This window comes from Heptranchias perlo, chromosome 5 (assembly GCF_035084215.1).
Source record: "Heptranchias perlo isolate sHepPer1 chromosome 5, sHepPer1.hap1, whole genome shotgun sequence".
Taxonomy (NCBI): domain Eukaryota; kingdom Metazoa; phylum Chordata; class Chondrichthyes; order Hexanchiformes; family Hexanchidae; genus Heptranchias; species Heptranchias perlo.
In genome coordinates, this window is record NC_090329.1 from 24886413 (window position 1) to 24905599 (window position 19187).

Genomic DNA, 19187 nt, shown 5'->3' on the forward strand with positions numbered 1-19187 from the left:
GTTATCTAACGACCAATGTATTATTCTGCCGGCAGCTATGTGTTTTCAAGTCTAATTGTGAAGTAAACAGAGCCCTACCTAGTGCAGCTGGATAAATAAATCTATGTAAAAATATCATTTTGGAATTCTCAGTTTAAACAAATTAAAGTACATCTGCTACAATCATCTCTCAAGTAAAAATAATCACTTGAAAATATTTTTCTGTGGAGCTTTAACTCAAAAAGCGCTTCTAAAATCCATGCGTGTTTAGAAATTATTTGAAAAGACGAACCCAAATAGTTTTACAGCCCAAGAACAGACAAACCAAGTTATTGCACAGATTAGTTTAGAGAATAATACTGACAAAATGCTGCCATTTGGAGAATCACGCAGCACGTGAGAACTGCAGGCACAAATATAGTAATTTCTCTTCAGCTGAGAGAGTAATAGCTTTGGAGAAAGTATCAACTGCATCCCCAGGCTTTTGACAGCAGAAAGTCTCTGGGTCCCTATGTTAAAGTTTTTTCTTGATGAATAAGACAATTGTATAGGTATGTCATTGTAAAATATATAATTTTTATGGCTTTATTACAAATCTTACTGTAGTCATTAAATTTTTTAGTTAGAGAGCAAACAAATGTTGGACAAGATGATTAGGGGATAAGAGTTGATTGGTTATGAAAATCTGAAAGTCATTCAAATCCCAAACCAAATAAATAGTTCAATCCAAAAATAAAAGTTGTCTAAATCTTTTGAATCTAAAAGTGATTTTTTTTTTTTGCTTTCTGGTAAATCTAGCTGGGATGGATGACAAAACCTGTATACTAGTAGCGTTTGTTGTTGCCTAGACAACAGACGTTAACATGATATCAAGTGTCTAATACTGTCCTGATAGTACCTGTCCAGGCTATATAAAAATTGTGCTTCTTGACCATTTTAGGAGTCCAATCAGCACCGGACTTTCTGTTATAAAAATGTAGTCATCTTAGCAGTATTTGGAGAATACAGTGGTAGCTATAAGCAATTGAAACTTTTACAATCTACAAATTTATGTTTACCTATATAACCTTCTCTTCCGGAGTAACATGGAGATGCTTTAACAAGTCCACAGTGTATCCAAGGTCAGCGCTCTGTGAACTGCAAGCTTCCACATCACAATTTACTCAGACGATGGAAACGGATAATTGTCTTGAGGTAGTGATGCCTGATGAAAGTGGCAAAATTTGCTGATTGGAATATTCCCATTTTGATCAAGAATTCTTTTATTACATTTGATGATACTTTTCAGTTGACACAAAAATTTTACATTACTTATTTGGCAAATAATATCTGGAAAAAGGATGCTGTCAAGCCATGATCTAAATCAAATCCAATTTCAACCTTACATGATTCGAGGTACATTACAAAATTCTGATTTACTCTAATCTTGTCCCCCTCCCACATGTACACTAAAATTCTTCATAACCATAGTTAAATGAAACTGCCTTTCATCTTTTAGCAGGAATGCCAGTTCAAAATCTGTTACTGGAAGATTCAAAAGCTTGGAGACAAAAAAAGTTAAATTTGATAGTGAATAGATCACCATTTAAAAAATGTGCAAAGTCACTGTTCTGAATTTGATGCAGCTCTACTAAATTTCAGATGGATGGCTAAATGCAAGCTTCATTTTCTAAATCAAAGCATTTTAAAAAAGAAACTTTATCCATCTGACCAGTAAAACTATTGTCAACATCTAAATCAAAATTAAATCTTAAAACACTACTGTGCAAGTCATTGCATTTTGCTGTAATCAACACCTTGATTATAAAACTACAAGAGACATCAGTGGTTGAATTTTTGCTTCAAGCACTGACTTTATACATTCAGCACCAACTGAATCGGTGTATTGTGCGGAATTTAGTGCTCTACCTGGCATCCATAAATTAAACATCCTCAAGCAGCAGAGCCACCAAATATTCCTCCCTCCTACTCCCCACCAATTTCCATCTTAAAAAGGCTAAATTCTGCATCCTCCAGGAGCAGGCCAAATAGTTCAGTGAATCTGCACATGCTAGAATGCGCACAAGTACGATGCAGGAGACTATCTTGTTGCAGTCTGCGCGTAACACAAGTTTCTATACGAAAAAGACTCAGATTCAGCTGATTAACTGCAAATCCAAACGCTGTTTCAGTATAAACAGGGTTGGATAAAACCCCTCAGACTGTCACAGCATGAGCCGTGACCAGACCATCTGCAACCCCTCTGGTGCCCCCCTCCCCCATTCAAACATACCAGCCACAGAACAGTGAAGGTATCACTGAAGCTGCTACTTCTCGCTTGGGAAGTCAGCATAAAATTAGCACAATCAGCACATTGCATCTGCACTGAAACCCAAATAGGGATGACCTCACATGCAGATCCTTAAATGATTTACCACAATCCGTCAACTACTGGTGTCACAAGCCAGCAGCGTGAACCTCAGCTTCAATGATTATCCCTGTGGCCTGAGATCAAGTTGGGGTAGTCATACATAGAATCCTTATTTAAATCCTTTCCGGGCAGCTTGGAATGAAACAAATGAATGGGATGCGTATGAAGTTAGACCTCTCCAACAGTCGGGGGTGGGTGGTGTGTATGTGCGTGCATGCACCCAAGAAGAACTCAAGTTATCTAAATAACATGGTCAGCTACAGTAGCTGAATGCAAATACAACAATCTGTGATACAGTTACTAATATCTAAACACTTTTGGTTTGGTCTTCGAGGAGAATACAAGAAATCTAAATGGTCTAATTAGAAGTGGGGGGGGGGGGGGCAAAAAGCACGTTTCAAGTTCAAAGCAGCTGCACCTTATCGATGTTTCCTGAGGTCACTTTGTAGCTGCCTAAATTTAACATGTAAGAACCATCACAGTACTATTTGCTCCAACACTGATTTACTGCACTTTTTCTAGTTCAATTTGCACAGATGCCAGACTTTACATTATTCCAGATTTTCACCCTCTCATTTTGTACAAAATACTTTGGAGCACTGTAACTAACTGTGCAACTGTGCTCATTCTTTTATCACTGGTTACCTCTATATAAAAAAAAAATGTATAAATATAATTTGTTCCAGAAAATAGGTACCATAAAGCCAGTGTGCTGGGGAAAATAAGTTACAACAGCCCCTAATACAGTTTACACATGGCCTCAGAATATTTATGCACATGATAAATTTAGCACTTCCTTGGTTATAATAAGACCAACCTTTCACCTTCTGTAATTAAGCCTATTTTGACCAGAGAAGTTTTTTGATGAGGTAACAGAGAGGGTAGATGAAGGCAATGCAGTCAATGTGGTGTATATGGATTTTCAAAAAGTATTTGATAAAGTGCCACATGGTAGGCTTGCTATTAAGATTGCGGCCCATGGAATAAAGGGGGCAATAGCAACATGGATACAGAATTGGCTAAATGACAGGAAACAGAAAGTAGTGGTGAGCAGTTGTTTTTCGAACTGGAGGGAGATGCGCAGTGGTGTTCCCCAGGGGTCGGTGCTGGGACCACTGCTTTTCTTGATATATATTAATGACTTGGACTTGGGAGTAGAAGGCACAATCTCAAAATTTGCGGATGACACAAAACTTGGAAGGGTAGTGAACAGTGAGGAGGATAGCGATAGACTTCAAGAGGATATAGACACACTGGGGGCATGGGCGGACACGTGGCAAATGAAGTTTAGCACGGAAAAATATGAGGTGGTGCATTAGGAAAAATGAGGAGAGGCAATATAAAGGAGAGGCAATATAAACTAGAGGGCACAATTCTAAAAGGGTGGAGGAACAGAAGGATCTGGGGGTGTATGTGCATAAATCATTGAAGGTGGCAGGGCAGGTTGAGAAAGTAGCTAAAAAAGCATACGGGGTCCTGGGCTTTATAAATAGAGGCATAGAGTACAAAAGCAAAGAAGTCACGATGAACCTTTATAAAACACTGGTTCGGCCACAACTTTTTTTTTTATTCGTTCACGGGATGTGGGCGTCGCTGGCGAGGCCAGCATTTATTGCCCATCCCTAATTGCACTCGAGAAGGTGGTGGTGAGCTGCCTTCTTGAACCGCTGCAGTCCGTGTGGTGACTGTTCTCCCACAGTGCTGTTAGGAAGGGAGTTCCAGGATTTTGACCCAGCGACAATGAAGGAACGGCGATATATTTCCAAGTCGGGATGGTGTGTGACTTGGAGGGGAACGTGCAGGTGGTGTTGCACTTTAGGAAGGATGTGAAGGCCTTAGAGAGGGTGCAGAGGAGATTTACTAGAATGATTCCAGGGATGAGGGACTTAAATAACATGGACAGACTGGAGAACTGGGATTGTTCTCCTTGGAACAGAGACGGTTGAGAGGAAATTTGATAGAGGTGTTTAAAATCATGAAGGGTCGAGACAGAGTGGATAGAGAGAAACTTTTCCCATTGGCGGAAGGGTCAAGAACCAGAGGGCATAGATTTAAGGTGATTGGCAAAAGAACCAAAGGCGATATGAGGAAAAACTTTTTTACACAGCGAGTGGTTAGGATCTGGAATGCACTGCCTGAGGGAGTGGAGGAGGCAGATTCAATCATGGCCTTCAAAAGGGAATTGGATAAGTACTTGAAATGAAAAAAATGTGCAGGGCTACGGGGATAGGGCGAGGCAGTGGGGCTAGCTGGATTGCTCATGCACAGAGCTGGCGCAGACTTGATGGGCCAAATGGCCTCCTTCCGTGCTGTAACCTTCTATGATTTTTAATTACAGAGAAGTGCTGTCTGCACCCTTCTGCTTTACCCAGCCAAGCTGTGGTGCTGTAAAACCGTATTAATTTATAACAATAAAAGTTCTATTATTATACATAAGCATCATTCAGAAATTTCATGAATATTCATTTGCATACCAACCCCCTCTCCAAAAAATGTATCTGTAGTACTGTACTCCCACAAGCATTCTTTGTATTGCCAAGTAACAAAAACTATAGCTGATTTAAGTTACTGCATTCTGCAAAGATTCATTATCCTGTATTTAACAAGGCAGGTCATATTCATTACTGCTTCAAAGTAGTACTATAAATGTTTGGATTAAATAGCCAAAGAACCTCCTCAGCCCATTCAGTTCGGCCTTGCCGCTGGAACTTGCAGCCTGTTCTGACGTACAGCATGTCACTATAATTAGTCTATTAGACTATAGTTTGCTTCCCCACTGTTTCAAGGTCTGCAGCTAATACTACCCAGAGGAAGATTGAGTGGACTGACAACAATCCAGCCCTGAAGCAACTTTCTGCCGCATCATACCGCACATCTAGTTGAATGTTGTCACAATTTTAGCTGTTTTTAGAAATTGATACCATGATCAGTTTTTTTTTTAATTAAATGTTAATGAACTAAAAAAAGAACTCTTTTCAATGCTGCCAGATTAAACTGCATCATTAAGAATTTCTTACATCACAAAACAAGAGGCATTTACTCTGCCGATAGCACAGCTGCCACCGTTAGGCAACACTGTTACAGAGCAAGACACTCAATTTCTTCCATTCACTGAAGGCTGGAGATTATCAACCGTCGCCCTGACAACTTCGAAGTCTAAAGACTGAGCTTACTTAATACCAGTAGAACATCAGCACTTCTGACCAATGTTTCAACAGCTGTTGTACCGAAATAAAGAAGCACCATATAGAACCTACTTTACTTCAGACACTAATCGAAAGAAAAGGTCACAATGATTATTGCAAAAATAAAGGCAAACAGAAGTATTAACAGTCTTCTAGAGAAGATTTTAGTTTCAATATTCTAGTGCCTTTGTAGATCTGTCACAGCTAGACTTTCATTCAAAATTCTTGTCTTATTCCAATAATTCTACATAAGTTATCCTGAGATTGACAGTTTACCATTATCGTATGAATGAAATGTTAATAAATGGATAGTCTGTGCTAAATATTTTGGTTCTGGCTATAATACATATTCACTTTGGCAACTGGTTAGACCAATATCTGTTTAAAAATGCATTTGGCCCAATGTAAGCAAAAGTTTACTTTTCAGAAATCTTAAGATTCAGAATCATAAAGCCATTAACTTCTGCCCAGACAATCAGACTTTCTAAAACACGACAATACCAAACAGCATCATATATACAAAGCACATTGCCAGCAATGTAAACTACTGAGAACTGTATGCAATGGTTTTACCCTAAAGCACTGGATCCCCTTTTCACAAACTTGTCACAATCCAAAAGCATTGGGTGATTTAATGTTTAAGTTTTATTTTTAACATACAAACCCTGTTCATATGATCTCTAATTTACCACCACTTGATCCTAATAAGTAGTCACGGTAAGGAGTCAGACTGTTAACCCATATCTTCTGTAAAGACAAAAAATCTCTGCAAGGTTACCATGACAAACATTGCCATTAGTACAGCATTAAAGGGCCAAACCTTGCAGAAATTATAAATCTCAATTATATCAGGCATACGTTGTGCATTTACTCAGAATACAGTTGGACTGAATAGTAGGAAAATATTTATAATATACTATGACCCAATTAGTTAAATAAACGGCGAATGTGATCGATTGTATTGTTCACGGTCAGCGACAGTGTAATCATTACAAGCTGGGGGCGGGGGGGATTTTTTTGGTTGCAGATAATGCAATGAGTTATCTAGTGGGTCCTAATAAGAACCAGAAAACACGTCCTTGAAAGATGATGTATGATACTAATATTTTCACTGAAACAGTTGCTATACTTGAAGGGAACATTGATCAACAACACAAAATCCGCTGCAACGTCTGTTTTTGCACATGACGATTTCACAGTTTGCAATAAACATTATTTTTAACATTAAAGCTAATCAATTAGCTGCAGTATTAATCATACGTTGTGTTGTGCTTTCTTTGTAAATTTAGACTTGTAAACAATGGTCTAAAAAGGTGCAGGAAACAGTAAATAGTGCTGACCACTAGAGAAAATAATATCCATGTGGGGAGTGTTCTGGTGCAGACTGAACCCAAAAACCCGACCGTACTGTAATTCAAAGCCATCTAGCGGACAAAGCTGGGAGACAGAAACAAATAAAACAACCAAACTAATTTATCGGAGAAAAATGTATCAACCGATGCAGTCAACTTCCAGAGAAACAAGGGGATCTCAGTAGGACACGGGGTTACACACACGCGTTTTTTAAATACAAGTCTCTACTTCGTTCAATGAAATACTGGAATGTTTTTATCCCAGGGTCTGGTGGGTTTTGAAGTCTTTCAGGTGGAGAGTGAGGGGCAGCAGATACCCGGGGGGTAGGGCATGGGGGAGGGGAGACAAACCCTTTTGTTCTATTTCCGATGTCGTATTAACAAAAGGGGAAGCACAAACAAATAAATTAGATTGGCCCGCCCGGTCTTGGTTGTGAACTGATAGCAGCACCTGTCTCGAAAACCAGTCCCCTGTGGCAAAGTCCCGCGATCCATGCGCTCAGCCCTTTCTCCTCTGCCAGATGACTTCAGGAATACGGCCACCCGCAGGAGGAGGCGTTGCGCCTTGTGGGACATTTCGGAGAGGGGGCGTTGTGCAGCCTTGGAGAGGGCAAGATTATATTTCGGGGGGGGGGGGGTTGTCCTGCCCCTCACGGGGGGGGGGGGGTTGTCCTGCCCCTCTCGGGGGGGGGGGGGGGGGGTTGTCCTGCCCCTCTCGGGGGGGGGGGGGGGGGGGGTTGTCCTGCCCCTCTCGGGGGGGGGGGGGGGGGGGTTGTCCTGCCCTCTCGGGGGGGGGGGGGGGGTTGTCCTGCCCTCTCGGGGGGGGGGGGGGGGGTTGTCTGCCCCTCTCGGGGGGGGGGGGGGGGGTTGTCCTGCCCTCTCGGGGGGGGGGGGGGGGGGTTGTCCTGCCCCTCTCGGGGGGGGGGGGGGTTGTCCTGCCCTCTCGGGGGGGGGGGGGGGGTTGTCCTGCCCCTCTCGGGGGGGGGGGGGGGGTTGTCCTGCCCCTCTCGGGGGGGGGGGGGGGGGGTTGTCCTGCCCCTCTCGGGGGGGGGGGGGGGGGGGGTTGTCCTGCCCCTCTCGGGGGGGGGGGGGGGGGTTGTCCTGCCCCTCTCGGGGGGGGGGGGGGGGGTTGTCCTGCCCCTCTCGGGGGGGGGGGGGGGGGGTTGTCCTGCCCTCTCGGGGGGGGGGGGGTTGTCCTGCCCCTCTGGGGGGGGGGGGTGGGTTGTCTGCCCCTCTCGGGGGGGGGGGGGGTTGTCCTGCCCCTCTCGGGGGGGGGGGGGGGTTGTCCTGCCCCTCTCGGGGGGGGGGGGGGGGGGTTGTCCTGCCCCTCTCGGGGGGGGGGGGGGGGGGTTGTCCCTGCCCCTCTCGGGGGGGGGGGGGGGGGGTTGTCCTGCCCCTCTCGGGGGGGGGGTTGTCCTGCCCCTCTCGGGGGGGGGGGGGGGGGTTGTCCTGCCCCTCTCGGGGGGGGGGGGGGGTTGTCCTGCCCCTCTCGGGGGGGGGGGGGGGGGTGGGGTTGTCCTGCCCCTCTCGGGGGGGGGGGGGGGGGGGGTTGTCCTGCCCTCTCGGGGGGGGGGGGGGGGTTGTCCTGCCCCTCTCGGGGGGGGGGGGGGGGGGGTTGTCCTGCCCCTCTCGGGGGGGGGGGGGTTGTCCTGCCCCTCTCGGGGGGGGGGGGGGGGGGTTGTCTGCCCCTCTCGGGGGGGGGGGGGTTGTCCTGCCCCTCTCGGGGGGGGGGGGGGGGTTGTCTGCCCCTCTCGGGGGGGGGGGGGGTTGTCCTGCCCCTCTCGGGGGGAGGGGGGGGTTGTCCTGCCCCTCTCGGGGGGGGGGGGGGGGGGGGTTGTCCTGCCCCTCTCGGGGGGGGGGGGGGGGGGTTGTCCTGCCCCTCTCGGGGGGGGGGGGGGGGGGTTGTCCTGCCCCTCTCGGGGGGGGGGGGGGGGTTGTCCTGCCCCTCTCGGGGGGGGGGGGGGGGGGGTTGTCTGCCCCTCTCGGGGGGGGGGGGGGGGTTGTCCTGCCCCTCTCGGGGGGGGGGGGGGGGTTGTCCTGCCCTCTCGGGGGGGGGGGGGGGTTGTCCTGCCCCTCTCGGGGGGGGGGGTGGGGGGTTGTCCTGCCCCTCTCGGGGGGGGGGGGGGGGTTGTCCTGCCCCTCTCGGGGGGGGGGGGGGGGGGGGTTGTCCTGCCCCTCTCGGGGGGGGGGGGGGGTTGTCCTGCCCCTCTCGGGGGGGGGGGGGGGGTTGTCCTGCCCCTCTCGGGGGGGGGGGGGTTGTCCTGCCCTCTCGGGGGGGGGGGGGGGTTGTCCTGCCCCTCTCGGGGGGGGGGGGGGGGGGTTGTCCTGCCCCTCTCGGGGGGGGGGGGGGGGGGTTGTCCTGCCCCTCTCGGGGGGGGGGGGGGGGTTGTCCTGCCCCTCTCGGGGGGGGGGGGGGGGTTGTCCTGCCCCTCTCGGGGGGGGGGGGGGTTGTCCTGCCCCTCTGGGGGGGGGGGGGTTGTCCTGCCCTCTCGGGGGGGGGGGTTGTCCTGCCCCTCTCGGGGGGGGGGGGGGGGGGGTTGTCCTGCCCCTCTCGGGGGGGGGGGGGGGGTTGTCCTGCCCCTCTCGGGGGGGGGGGGGGGGGGGGGGGTTGTCCTGCCCCTCTCGGGGGGGGGGGGGGGGGTTGTCCTGCCCTCCCGGGGGGGGGGGGGGGGGTTGTCCTGCCCTCCCGGGGGGGGGGGGGGGTTGTCCTGCCCCTCCCGGGGGGGGGGGGGGTTGTCCTGCCCCTCCCGGGGGGGGGGGGGGGTTGTCCTGCCCCTCCCGGGGGGGGGGGGTTGTCCTGCCCCTCCCGGGGGGGGGGGGTTGTCCTGCCCCTCCCGGGGGGGGGGGGTTGTCCTGCCTCTGTGGGGTTGTGTGGGGTCTGGTATTTTAATCGGTGAGTGAATCGACTGACCGTTCGCCCGGGCACGGGGGAGGGGGCAGGGTATCTTTAGGTGATCGGCGCGAGCTCCCTCCCCCCTACTAACGGCCCGAGCCCGCTCGCACCATGGAATACCGAGACGGGGCTCCAACACCGGCTGCCGGCTCTCCTACCCTCCCTTGTAAGGGGACATCGACTTGTCAACGAGCCGCCGCTTCCATCTCTCTCAGACCCCCCTGCTCTTACCTGAGAACCGTCGCGGGGGGCCGGAGCCGGAGATGTCGATGCAAGGAGGAGACCTTGCGGTTATCCCAAGGCAAAGAAGCGTCCGCCACCGATCCTGCCGCTGCCGCCCCGCGCTCTCAACCCCAAACAACCCGTAACTCGGTCTTTCCCCCTCCGCCTCCGATCACAGTGCCGCCTCCTCCTCCTGCGGCCAGCAGGCTGGAAAGTTTTCACATTCTCCCGCACCTCAACCCAACCTGACGCCGGATGTCCCGCCCGGCCCGGTCCGCCGGCCTCCCCTCGTACCATTGGCCGCCCACGCTCAGCCCGGCCTCCGCACGGCGCTTGGCCCTCTATTGGTCGGACGCGCCCGTCACTCCGGCACCAGGCACCGCCTACTCCCCCTGCCGTTGAGAGCAGAAGCCCAAAGGCAGGATGGGAGTTGTAGTGTTTGGGGCTGTTCCTCTCGCGGAGCGGGCCCGCAACCGGACTACAACTCCGGTTGAGATCCAGAGGTCAATGCGCAAACAAAAGCGCTCCAGTCCCGGGTTTCTCGCGATAGTTTATGCGTCTGCGTTGCTAGGGTTTCGGCCCCGAAGGTTCTCTGTGGACCGAGTTTGCGGTTAGGTTTAAGGGGCCGGGAAGCCGTTACTCCCGAGGGGGAACCCGCTAAGCCCTTCACTTTATGTTTATGCCTGTTCAGTATGAGTTCTACCGCCGACACGGAGACGCTGTTCTCCCTGGAGCTGCTGGTGGATTACGTGCAGGTTGGGCCTGGGACTCGCCCCGGTCCCTTGCTGGCGGTGGCTTTCAGGCTGCTGGACTTTCCGACTTTGCTCGTCCATCAAACTGAACCGGAGCGAGCGGAGAGCCTGCGGCGGAGCTGGGAGCGCGGCAAGGAGAACGCGGCCCCCGAGCTGCCGGGCGGCGGTGACATCCCGTTCTGCAAAGGGAAATCCTGCCTGTTCAAGATCAGCCTGGCCTCCCTACACGGCCATTTAACAAGCACGCCCCTGTACGCTATGCTGCTGGACGTCTTCCCTCGGGTGCCCAAGTTAGTGGGCAGTTGCCTGATTTCGCTGGCAGGTGCGGTGGAGAAAATCAGGCGGGAGGTGGAGGAGTACGGAATTGCAATGCCGTCCGTGCATGGGGGCAAGGGGCTGCACGCTTTATATAACCTCATGGGCGGAAAGATCGGCCACATCTCGGTGGGATACAGGCTCCTGAGTTTGGGAGCGGGTTTACTGCCGCATATTCCAGAGAACCAAGTCCTGCAAGTTAGAATGCGAGACAAGGATTTTCCACTTAAACCTTTAGAAACGCCAGTTTTGCCCAATGGGCCATGTTTGCCGGTGCAGATTAAGGAAGAAAGCGAGAAGGACGCAGATCAAGTCACCTGGAACACTCCAGCTCACTCCGATCTGGCACCTGGTGACCGGGTTCTCGTCCAGCATATCCAATTAAACGAGAGTGAAGTACCTGTTATCATCTCGGTGCCAAAGGAGAAAGGTAAACCAAACAAATTGGCAAAAGGGACAAAAATGGAGCACAAATTGAGACTGCAGAGACTAGAAACTGAACAAAGTACGGATATCAGTGTGGACAACGTTTTTTGTCCGCCCCCATTGTACTACAGTCAGTCAACGGATGAACCCAAAGACAAATTGACTGAAAAACACGGAATAGTGGAGCCCGAGGCCGAGTCTGCCCCACTCGAGGAGCTGGATTCAGATGAAGATAGTCTGAAAAAAGGATTGTTCGGAATGAGCCAGAGTTTAAGTAATTCTAGGCTGCCGGAAAGTCTGCCAGAATCGGCATCCAGATTAAAGCCAAAAGTACGAAAGAGGCCCCCACAATCCGATCCAGGGAATATTATCAGGCAATTGCCTTTGCTGAATGCGCTCCTGCTAGAGCTTTCTTTGCTACATGATCAGCGGATTCCTCTTGCCGTTCATCCCCAGCTTGCTTGGCTTTACAGTGGATTAGAAAATGATTTACCCGAATTTCACAAACAGACTAGATCAACAACATCAGAGCACCCTAGATCTACCAGTTCAAATTTTAAGAAACATAAAAAGAGATTTCAAAAGCAACCGATATCCCAAAAACTCTCTGATAAAGAAAATACCCCGAAGCAACCCAACAAAAAGAAAGATTCAGAACATCCTAAAAGAAAGCTGATGTATGGATTGACAAATACATTGCGGTTAAGGCTGCAGCAGACAAACCCAGATGTATTGATATTGCATGAACAGAGAGAGTTGTCGAGAAAAAAGCAATTGGAGCAACTGAAAGAGAAAAAGACTATGCCAACACGCTATAAAGGCAAAGGAGAAAGGGCCTCTTCAACGCTTCAAGAAGATCAACATCTTCCTGGAGCTTTCTCTTATCAAAGTGGCTGCTTCGAAGAAAACATTGAAACATTGATTCAAAACAGTGTTGAACTTGACTCACCTCATTCTTCAAAGGTTCTAAGAAATGGAAAGCTTAGTGGCAAAAATAACTTTGGAACAACTTCGGAACTGGAAAGTGCCACTAGTAAAGGGCGGATGTGTGTTCAACCTCTGCGACCATTAAATCACTGTGTGGAGTTGTCAGATTTTCAGAAGTTGAATAAGGCAACAAATGATAGGATTCTTATTGGAAAAGATGTAAAGATCTGTCTACCCAAAATATTCAATCATGATTCTGACCATAGTGTAAATGAGGCTTATAATGAAGAGGTGAATCCTGGCTTTACTATTGATCCAACAATAGTTGAAGACAGTGATGCACAGATTTCTTCCAAGAGCTGTAATGGTAGTCCTGACCCCAAGTATTCTGAGGACTTCACAAGTCCTGAACCAGCGGGATACTCAGAAGATTTTACCAGTCCTGAACCTACAAGCAGATGTGCAGATACTTTGGGTAGTAGTACAGAGGCCACATCCACAAAGGTGAAACGTATATATTCTAACAATGAATCAGAATCTAGACTTTCCAAACATTCCAGTGATAGTCAGGGAGCAGCTCAAAGTGAGAGGGAAGACGATTCGGTTCCACTACCAGCACCATCCGAGCAATCTCCAATTCAGTCTTTAAAAGGAATATACATTGTAAAAAGTCACCATCAGAGAGTGGCATTGTCTTCAGCCTCAAATCTATCTGATGATGCAACCAGCTCAATTGAGGGAAATCAGCTTAAAAACACATTGAACCCAACAAACAAAGTTGGAAACAAGAAACAATGTAAGTCAACTATTCCACAGGGTTCTAGGGCAGACATCAATCTAGCTAGCACAGAGATCGCCCAACTTTCAAGTTCAAGGAATGGACACAGGTCTCTCGAGGAGAGCCAGTCTTTGGGGACATCTCAAGTAAGCTCTTACGTACCATCCAGTGTGTCTGACCTTGCCTGCAGTGGACATGAAATGAACACATCAGATATTCAAGAAGACGATGTGGATGAATTCAGCACTATGGGAGTTGTTAATGAATGTAAACACGTTTCTGAACTAGTAGCCAATAAACTTCCTGGATATACTTTATGAAGCTCATACTGAAGTTCTTGAGCTATCTACTTTGTGATTGAACGTTTAGCTTATTGAGATTGCATTATAGCTCATTACATTTCTCTTGGCCCATGAGTAAACTTTATCTGCACAATATGCTATTTATCATATATTTGACAAAATGTGAGTGGTGGAAGAGGTATGCAGTTTTAGCCCTCTACCTTGAAAGTGTTCTTTTTGTCGACCTCTCTGAATCCTTTGGCACAGTGAATAACACCCTCTTCAATGCTTCTCCTCCATTGTCCCGTTCAGCTTCCTTCCTTTCTCATTTCCTACCTATTCAACTGTAGCCCGAGCATCTCTACCAACAGATTCTCTTTCCAATCTCGCGCCTCAGTTTCTCAGAGATCCATCTTTAGCCCCCTCCTCTACATGCTGCCCTGTGGCAGCATCATCTGCTAGAGCAGATCCTACATGTATTGTGACGACACCCAGCTCTACCTCTCCAACATCTCTCACGACCCCTCCCACTGCCTTTGTGTTGTAAGACTGCTTGTCTGACATCCAGCCTTGGGTGAGTTGCAATTGCCAGCAGCTAAACGTTGGGAAGAAGAAAGCCATTATCTTCAGCCCCCGTCACAAATTCCGTACACTTACCACCGACTCCATCTCCCTCCCCAGCAACTGTCTCAGGCGGAACCAAACTGTTCACAACCTTGGCATCCTATTTGACCCCAAGCTGAGCTTCCGACCTTTAACGTCTCCATCACAGTTCGCATACTTCTACCACTGTAACATCACTTGCCTCCACTCCTGGCTCAGTTTATCTGATGGTGCTGAAACCCTCATCCATGCCTTTATCATCTCCAGATTCTAGTATTCCAATGTTCTCTAGGCCATTCTCCACCCTCCCTCTGTAAACTACAACGCATCCAAACTCTGCCACCTGTACCCTATCCTACACAAAGTCCCACTTGCCCATCTCCACCCTGGTTCTCGATGACCTACATTGGCTTCTGGTCTCCCAAAACCTCAAATTTTAATTTCTCATCCTCGTGTTAAAATCCCTCCATAACCTCACCCCTCCCTACCTCGGTAACTTCCTCATGCACTATAACCTTGCCCCCACCTCCACTCGCCCCGAACTCTCCATTTTTCTGACTCTAGCTTCTTGTGCATCCCCGCCCCGCCCCGCCCCCGCTTCATCCCGCCAGTCGTGGCCATGCCTTCAGTCATTAGTGCACTCTACTTCTCTGGTCTATATTTTCAGCATTTTCTGATTTTGTTTTCAGTTTCCAGAATTTGTAGTTTTTTCTTTTTGTTTGAGGTTATCACAATGTTTTATAAAGTAATTCTTTTTTGTCACATTGCACTGCTGTGTCAGACTTCACCATCACACTTTTCGAATATTCAACAAATGACAACTTAGGGTGCTACGAACTGTGACTAAAACCTACCAATAATGCAAAGCCAAACCTGAAACAAATAACTGAATTTTTAAAAATCCTTTTGGCTACAACAAATAGGAACTTAGTAATAACGACACTGAGCAAAATTTTCAAATTGAATTAAAATGTAAACTGAACAATTAAATCACTCAAAATATTTTTTCATCTGCTATTTTTTATCTTAGGCCATCAACTACACAAAGGTAAAGAAAGAACTTACATTTAGATAGCGCCTTTTGCAACTTCAGGATGTCCCGAAGCACTTTACAGTCAATGAAGTACTTTTGACATGTGGTCACTGTTGTAATGTAGGGAAACGCAGCCTCCAATTTGCACACAGCAAGCTCCAACAAACAGCAAGGAGATAAATGGCCAGATAATCTGTTTTAGTGATTTGGTTGAGGGACAAATATTGGCCAGGTCACTGGGAGAACTGATCTGTTCTTCTTTTATGTCCACCTGAGAGGGCAGACAGAGCCTCGGTTTAACGTCTCACCGTAAGGCGGCACCTCCGACAGTGCAACACTCCCTCACTACTGCATTGACATATCAGCCTAAATTATATATTCAGGTCTCTGGTGTTGGGCTTGAACCCACAACCTCTAATTCAGAAGTGAAAATGCTACCGCTGAACCAAGACTGACACCTAAAAAATTCAATTTATAATGTAACTAACTAAAGAATTGCAAAAAGTATGTTGGCTATAAAATTGCCCAAATCTAGTCAGAAATGCATCTATTAAATTTTGCCCCTGAGGTCTAATGTCCGTCAAGAGAATGGGTGTTGAGTATATCACCTACGCTGTATTGATCATAGAATGGTCACACACAGAGGGGGGCCATTCGGCCCATCGAGCCCATGCCAGCTCCCAGCTCTTTGTAAGAGCAATCCAGTTAGTCCCATTCTCCTGCTCTTTCCCCATAGTCCTGCAAATTTTTTCTTTCTCCTATACGTTGTGCCAGTCCACGTTAATCTGCTCCAGCCTACCCTAACCATGATATTTTCTTCGTCTATCAAGACCCACTCTAACCTAGTTCCCACTCACTGGAGCAGGAAAAACCCTTTCCTGCCCCTTTGATCTGTTCATGGCCCCTTAAGGCCTGTAGCCAGGTAGAAGCTGATTTCCAGCACTAAAATCACTTATACTGTCAACACGTTTAGCATTAAAATCCACTCTAAGCTGGCAATGGACCCTGAGAGGCAGGAACCAGTTTGGAAGGTGAGACTAGAAAGTGGAATTGCCCAAAACACTGGTTAAAAAAAAATACCATGTAATAAAAATGTAAATCAGTGGCTGTAATCTACATTGCATGCTATATGGCATAATACCACTACTATTATAAAACAGCATATTCTCTGTTTCACCAACAGCAGGAGATCCACTGGTGATATAATAAAAACTAGGTTTAGCACAAATTTACTGTCTGAAATGTGTCTCAATCATACTGCAAATTTCTCTTTCAACTTTAAAAAAAAATAAAGGCAGTCACTGGGAATGTAGAAAGTCCCCCAGTAACTGAAAATGTCTGATTCCTGCCTGACTCTGCCAATCACCTTTACATGAAAAAAAGCCAGGGTTCTGACCTACAACCTGACACATCAAATCAACTCTGACCTCATCCAATGTTTACTTAACAGCAATTAATTTTGTAACCTTAAAGGGGTACAGCTTCACCTTCCCAGTAGAATAATAAATTATTCATTGTATGGTAAGTATCTGTCCTTATAAAATAACATTATCACCTGGCTTAATATGAACAATGCCACAGAACTATTTAATTACTATTAAGTGGAGGTGTGGTATGTAAGGAAAACATTTCTTAATGCTCTCAGTACCTGTGTCTGCTCGAACAAACAAACATGTTCTAAAGACAATTGCAGGATCCTCATCAGATGCAAAGTGGTTAGTACAGCTTTCCTATAATGGAACATAATGCACCATTCCCCAAACCACCTACAATCAACACCCCAGGAGATCAACTAGTATATCCTTTTATTTTTCCCTTGGAAGGGCTTTACTGTAAAGCAAACCCAGATGCTTCAGATATCCCTAACTTATCTGAATCTAGGACCTCACTTTCGTGAGGACATTTTTCCAACTGGTCACATGACAACAGTTGCCATTTGAAGTGGTAATAATGGGTTAGAGTGGGTCTTCTCACTAACCCTAACCCTAACGCTGCAATATGTGAAGCTTGGAAAGAGTTGTTTTATGAAGCTTAACATGAAGCCTCAGTCAGGGTGTAATATGGTGATAGGAAACTATTGGTAGCTTGCATACTTTGTCCTTGTCATAGCAGTTCATGGTTGTCTCAGAGGTATCAGGAGCCAGTGCTGATAAAGGTAGCTTCGGTCTCCTAGAGCCATGCTTGCACTCTTCTGTCCTCGTCAAATAATCCTAGCACTGTGGATTGCTGGCGGCCAAGTGGGTATTTACGTGCATGAACCTGTTTTGATGGTCACAAATGACCTGCACTTTGATGCAGTGGAAACCCTTATAATTCATGAAGACAATGGGATTGTGGTAAAGGGGTCTATAGGACCACATGGATGCCATCAATTATATTATGGTCTTTGGGGAATCATGCCACATGATAAAATTGCACAGACCTAATAAGCATATTATAATACATTAATAAGTTTCAGCAAGAGTTCCTTAAGTCCCACTCGAAGTTTGTAAACACTGCAGCATGGTGCTCTGGCATCACCAGCAATGGCTACTGGAAAATTTCCCCTGATGAGTGATCATATCCATGTTTAACATGAGTAGGGCCAGCCTGATAGGAAAATCCTATGCATCCCATACTTCCCTTCATCCAACTAAAGATTAGGTATTACAATCCTTAGTGCACCCCAAATTCAGCATTGCAGCTCTGACTTCCTCAGTTTATAATTTAGCCACATAGACAACAATTTATATTTACATAGTGCCTTTAACATAGTAAAACGTCCCAAGGCGCTTCACAGGAGTGTTATCAGACAAAATTTGACACTGAGCCACATAAGGAAATATTAGGACAGGTGACCAAAAGCTTTTATGAAGCATCTTAAAGGAGAGGCGGAGAGGTTTAGAGAGGGCATTCCAGAGCTTAGGGCCTAGGCAGCTGAAGGCATGGCTGCCAATGGTGGAGCGATGAAAATATGGAATGCACAAGAGGCCAGAATTGGAGGAGTACAGAAATCTCGGAGGGTTGTAGGGCTGGAGGAGGTTACAGAGATAGGGAGGGGACGAGGCCATGGAGGGATTTCAAAACAAGGATATGAATTGAACAACTCAAATCAGTCCCAGAAACAATGTTTGGATTGATCGTTAATAAAATTTCATTAGTATATGGCATGACAATGGATACCTATTTGCAGCCCCTTCACCTTGTGAGTCAAAATGGCCACTGACAGTGGTTCATCTAAAGGATTGGTCCCACAGGTAAACAAGCTGCAGAGGACTCACTATGAAGACTTGCTATCCAGTTGATGAAGAAAGGATCAAAACTCAACATGGAACAAATAGTTCTATTCCTCCCTCTCAAGCACCTGTTCATGATCAAGGGGAAAAAGTAGCAAGCTAATTCAAGTTTCAGAAATAAAGTTACTAAATGATTCTTGATAATACTTCCCTGTACCATCTCCAACCTAGAGGCCAAGACTTTAATCAGCCTTTAACAAAGAACTTGGGGGTATTTAGCAAGGTGTCTCCCTAGCTTGCAAATAAGCAAAGCAGTGTAAAAACCACTGAGCTTTGCACCTCTCCTCCCTCAAATAGCTCCTGAAAGGTCAGCTTATCACTTATGACCAAAAGCTATCTTGCATAACATTCACTATAATGCCATCTGCCCAGGTGACTTGTCCATAGATGTTTTCCTCATGATCCTTTCAATCTCACCTCTGGTGATCAGTCTTTACTTGGTTAATCAATCCAGGATATTTTCTTGGTTTTTTTGGCTCACAAAAAAGTGGAGTAGGTGCTGATAGGTAAGCATTAGCATGCTGTACACCAATGATATATCATTACTGATCAATCTATTCTGAACAATCAGAAGAAGAATACCATTTCATGTGATAATGGTTTCTGAGGCTCAGCCTGCCTCGAAACATTGCTCCTTACTAATCAACAATCCAGTCATGATTTATAAAATCCTAGAGAGATGAGGGTAACAGATCCTAAACTGTTACATGCTGCAAGAAGCCACTCACAGTGGTGCGTTAAAGAGTCAATACGGAT

General features: G+C 47.2%; 2 protein-coding genes across 4 annotated transcripts in view; one reads left to right on the top strand and one right to left on the bottom strand.

Annotated features, from left to right (window-relative positions):
* Nucleotides 1–10392, bottom strand: part of sipa1l2 (signal induced proliferation associated 1 like 2) — a 393092-nt gene extending 382700 nt beyond the window's left edge. For 2 of the 3 annotated variants that reach the window (XM_067984146.1, XM_067984150.1), the window contains exon 1: nt 10051–10265. The gene's annotated coding sequence lies outside the window, so the exon portion shown is untranslated. Of the gene's footprint in view, nt 1–10050; nt 10266–10335 lie in introns of those variants that run through there. The other variant, XM_067984149.1, reaches the window with a different exon arrangement.
* Nucleotides 10393–10615: 223 nt separating this feature from the next.
* Nucleotides 10616–16384, top strand: map10 (microtubule associated protein 10). Its single transcript, XM_067984152.1, has one exon. The coding sequence runs from the start codon at nt 10734–10736 to the stop codon at nt 13557–13559; it is 2826 nt and encodes a 941-aa protein (XP_067840253.1). The 5' UTR covers nt 10616–10733; the 3' UTR covers nt 13560–16384.
* The last annotated feature ends 2803 nt before the right edge of the window (nt 16385–19187 follow it).